The sequence below is a fragment of the Mus pahari genome, chromosome 1, assembly GCF_900095145.1.
Source record: "Mus pahari chromosome 1, PAHARI_EIJ_v1.1, whole genome shotgun sequence".
Classification (NCBI taxonomy): Eukaryota; Metazoa; Chordata; class Mammalia; order Rodentia; family Muridae; genus Mus; species Mus pahari.
The window spans coordinates 125,771,552-125,776,223 of NC_034590.1; the positions used below are offsets into that span (position 1 = coordinate 125,771,552).

General features: G+C 41.4%; 1 protein-coding gene across 1 annotated transcript; it reads left to right on the forward strand.

The window, feature by feature from the left end:
- LOC110336338 (olfactory receptor 10Q1-like) lies at positions 1-948 on the forward strand. Its single transcript, XM_021218820.1, has one exon. It carries the CDS (start codon positions 1-3, stop codon positions 946-948), a length of 948 nt encoding a protein of 315 aa, XP_021074479.1.
- Positions 949-4,672: the final 3,724 nt, after the last annotated feature.

The following is a 4,672-nucleotide window of genomic DNA, read 5'->3' on the forward strand; positions in this document are numbered from 1 at the left end:
ATGCTGACTGGGAAGCCTGTCCTGAATCAATCTGGGACCACTGAGTTTGTGTTCCGTGTCTTCACCACTGTCCCTGAATTCCAGGCTCTCCTCTTCCTCCTCTTCCTCCTGCTGTATTTGATGATCCTCTGTGGCAATACAGCCATTATCTGGGTGGTGTGCACTCATAGTGCCTTGCACACGCCCATGTATTTCTTTCTCAGTAGTTTGTCTGTCTTGGAAATCTGCTACACCACAGATGTGGTGCCCTTGATGCTTTCTAACGTCTTTGGGGCCCAGAGACCCATATCACTGGCTGGTTGTGGGACACAAATGTTCTTCTTTGTAACTCTAGGAAGCACTGACTGCTTTCTCTTGGCTGTCATGGCCTATGACAGGTATGTGGCCATCTGCCACCCTCTGCACTACAGCCTCATCATGACACAGAAGCTGTGTATCCAGATGGTGATGGGCTCCTTGAGCTTAGCGCTGTTTCTCTCCCTGCAGCTCACTGCCTTAATTTTCACCTTGCCCTTCTGTGGACATGACCGGGAAATCAACCACTTTCTCTGTGATGTGCCTCCAGTTCTGCGCCTAGCCTGTGCTGACATTCATGTGCACCAGGCAGTCCTCTATGTAGTGGGCATCCTGGTGCTGACAGTCCCATTCCTGCTGATTTGTATCTCCTATGTGTTCATTGCTTCTACAATTCTTCGCATGCGCTCTGCCGAGGGTCGCCAGAGGGCCTTCTCTACCTGCTCCTCCCACCTCACTGTGGTCCTGCTGCAGTATGGCTGCTGTAGCCTCGTATATCTGAGGCCCCGCTCCAGCACCTCAGAGGATGAGGACCGCCAAATTGCCCTGGTCTACACATTTGTCACCCCATTACTCAACCCCCTGATTTACACCCTTCGGAATAAAGACGTGAAAGGTGCGCTGAAGAACTCCATCTTCCATAAAGCAGTCTGAGTGGAGATAAAGATGTCAGGGGACTTGGGTGGTTTCTGTCAGTTAACCCATTCAACTGAAAACGACAAACAATATTATATCACTTACTGTTGTCAATGTTACATTACATTAAAAAAAAAATCATGCGCTACCCAGGATAGACATTCTTTCTATAAGTCATAAAATAATTTTAAAATTTGAATATAGCTTCCAATATGGGAGCACTGTTCTACTTAACTCAATTATAAGGATTCTCATTTCAGACAAGACAATTACTTCATTGGGAACTTCACATACATGCTGCATTTGAATAAAGGCTTCTGTCTACTCACATGTAGTCTCCTAAAGAGGCAGAGACCTTTCTTCTATAAAAGGGGGCTACTTACATTTTAAATGGGTGAATATTTTCCAAAATAATTTTTTCTCTGTTTGCTGTGATGATATAGTCAGCATTTCTTATTTTATGTATGGGTTTTCTTCACATTAGAAGTTTCTACTCATAACATCATCATTTTCTTCTCATACAAAACAGGAATTAACTTACATTGGCCAAGCAGCTAAGGAAGACTAGGCTATTGTACCAAGACCAAACCCTTGTGGCTCTAGCATAAAGCCTTTCTGCTAAAAATTTGGCATCAAAGGCTCTTTCACCCTCCTACTCACTTACTTTCTTGATAAATCCTGGTCCTGGGTGCTCTCAGATGTTCTTCCTCCCATTTCTGCCTGAGGCTAGTACTTGTTTATGCATCTGCCATCCAGTGTAGAGATTAAGCTGTGTAACACTCATTTCAACAGATATTTAAGTAGAAGTCACTAAACTCTGTGCTTCACAATAGATTATCTCTGCTCAGTGTCCTGTGCATAGCAAAGAACAAAACTTACCATGACTTATTTTCTCCTAGAACATCTATCAGAATTTGCTAAATCCAGGCTATAAAATGAGAGACCCATTAGCTCAAAAGTCCATGTGCTTTTGAGCTGGTATAAGAAATTGGCATAATTTAACTGAATATCATGAATATATCAATACTTGGTCCTGAAATGTTTCAGGTCTTTGAGCCTGGTGTATTTAAAAATGCATCAATGAAATGTTTTGAGACGAAGAATCCAAGTTTAATTCACTGAGGTACAATAGTACATTAATGGGCATTCAATTAATTTTTAACCATACACTTCATGCAGTTTACAGTATTAAAGAATGACATAATAAAAACTATACATGCCACGGGGAAGAAGATAACTTGTAGAGTAAGCTTCCTAATCAGACTAGGAGTTGAACTCTCATACCAGATGCCATTATCATTTGACTCACCTCACTAGCTGACTACTTCATTCTATCTAATTGCCAACTAATTCGCAATCTTTGTTGCTACATCCATGTTGTTCGAGCTGATAATGAACCATTGTGCTAATATTTCCCACACAAAGTACTTTTCATCTTATGGACTCAGAAGAAAAGCCTAAGTAACAAATACAGTTTTGCTTTTCTATGTGGCCAATAAGGCATCAGATACAGACACATCATGAAAGTTCTTTAATAGTTTCTGTGTCAGTGAGATAGGATGGATTTAGTCTGGCTGGGACTGGATGTCCGGGGGATGATGGTACTTTTGGAGTCTTCCCCCTCAGCTCAAAGAAGGGGAGGGGTAATGTGGAGGAGTACAAGAATGGAAGAATGAGGAGAGGAGGGAGGGGGCTGCCACCAGGATGAAAGTGAATAAAATAATGAAAAAATACATTTTGTGAGGAAAATGGACTAATGAAAAAACATAGAGTATAAAGGGACATGAAAATAAATGAACATTCTTTTCTCTGCTCCATGGATTTCAAGTGTGATTTCTCCATCTAAAATCATTGCATATTATATAAATGTATGAAAGGAATAACTTGCATGAACTGTGACTCAAGCAGTAGTATATAATGTTATGATGAAATATATTTAACGAAAGCTAAGCACATACATAAACATAATAAAACCCATATATAGAAAACCAATAGCCAACATCAAACTAAATGGAAAGAAACCTAAAGAAATCCCACTAAAGTAGGGTCAAGACAAGGATGCCCCCTCTTGCCCTATTTACTCAGTATAGTACTTGAAGTTCTACCCACAGCATTTAGAAATCAAAAGGAGGTCAAAGGAATACAAATTGGAAAGGAATAAGTCAAGATATCACTATTTGTAGGTGATATATAAGCAACTCCAAAAATTTTACCAGACATCTCCTACAGCTAATAAACAACTTCAGTAAAATTGCTGGATGTAAAGTTAACTCAAACAAATAAGCATCCTTCCTCTACTCAAAGGATAAATAAACTAAGAAAGAAATTGGGGAAATGACACCCTTCACAATAGTCACAAATACTATAAAATATCATGGTGTGACTCTAACAAAACAAGTGAAAGATCTGTATGACAAGAACTTCAAATCTCTGAAGAAAGAAATCAAACAAGACCTAAGAAGATGGAAAGCTCACCCAGGCTCATGGATTGGCAGGATTAACAAATTAAAAATGATGGTTAGCTTATTGAGTTCTTTATATATTTTGAATATTAAACCTCTATCAGATGTGGGGTTAGTGAAGACTTTTCCTCAATCTGTAGGTTGCCAATTTGTCCTATTGGCTATGTCTTTGGCCTTACAGAAGCTTTTCAGTATCATGAGGTCCCATTTATCAATTCTTTCTTTTTTCTGCTTATGTTTGTTTGTTTATTGTTGGATATTTTCTTTATTTACATTTCAATTGTTTTCCCCTTTTCAGGTCTCCCCTTCGGAAACTCCCTATCCTATCCCCTTTCCCCTGTCTCTATGAGGGTGCTCCCCCCACCCACCCACCCACTCTCATCTTCCCTCCCTGCCATTCCCCTACACTGGGGCACCGAACACTCTCAGGCCAAAGGGCCACTTCGCCCACTGACTTCCAAGAAGGACATCCCCTGCCACATAAGTAGCTGGAGCCATGGGTCCCTCCATGTGTACTCTTTGACTGGTGGTCCAATACCTGAGAGCCCTGGGGGGGTGTCTAGCCAGTAGTTGACACTGTTGCTTCACCCTTTGGGGCTACAAACCCCCTCATCTCCTTCAGTCTCTTCTACAACTTCTCCATCGGGGACTTCGTGTTCAGTCCAATGGTTGGTTTCGCATATTGCAAGTATCCTCCTCTATATTTGTCAGGCTCTGGCAGAGTCTCTCCGTAGACAGCCATATCAGGCTCCTGTCAGCAAGCACTTCTAGGCATCCACAATAACATCAGGGTGTGGTAACTATATGGGATGGATCTACAGGTGGGGCAATCTCTGAATAGCCTTTCCTTCAGTCTCTGCTCCACACTTTGTCTCCATATTTCCTTCTCTGACTGCTTATGTTTAACACACACACACACACACACATACACACACACACACACACACACACACACACACACACACACACACACACATACACACACAGTAGAAAAAAGTCAGCAGAGACTTGCTAAGTCTTTTTTCTTGTGTGTGTGTGACATAGGGAAAGATATTTCTTTTCTTTTTTTAATTAGATATTTTCTTCATTTACATTTCAAATGCTATCCTGAAAGTCCCCTATATCCTTCCCCAGCCCTGCTCCCCAACCCACCCACTCCTGCTTCCTGGCCTTGGCATTCACTTGTACTTGGGCAAATAATCTTCGTAAGACCAAGGGCCTCTCCTCCCATTGATGGCCTACTAGGCCATCCTTTGCTACATATGTAACTAGAGACACAA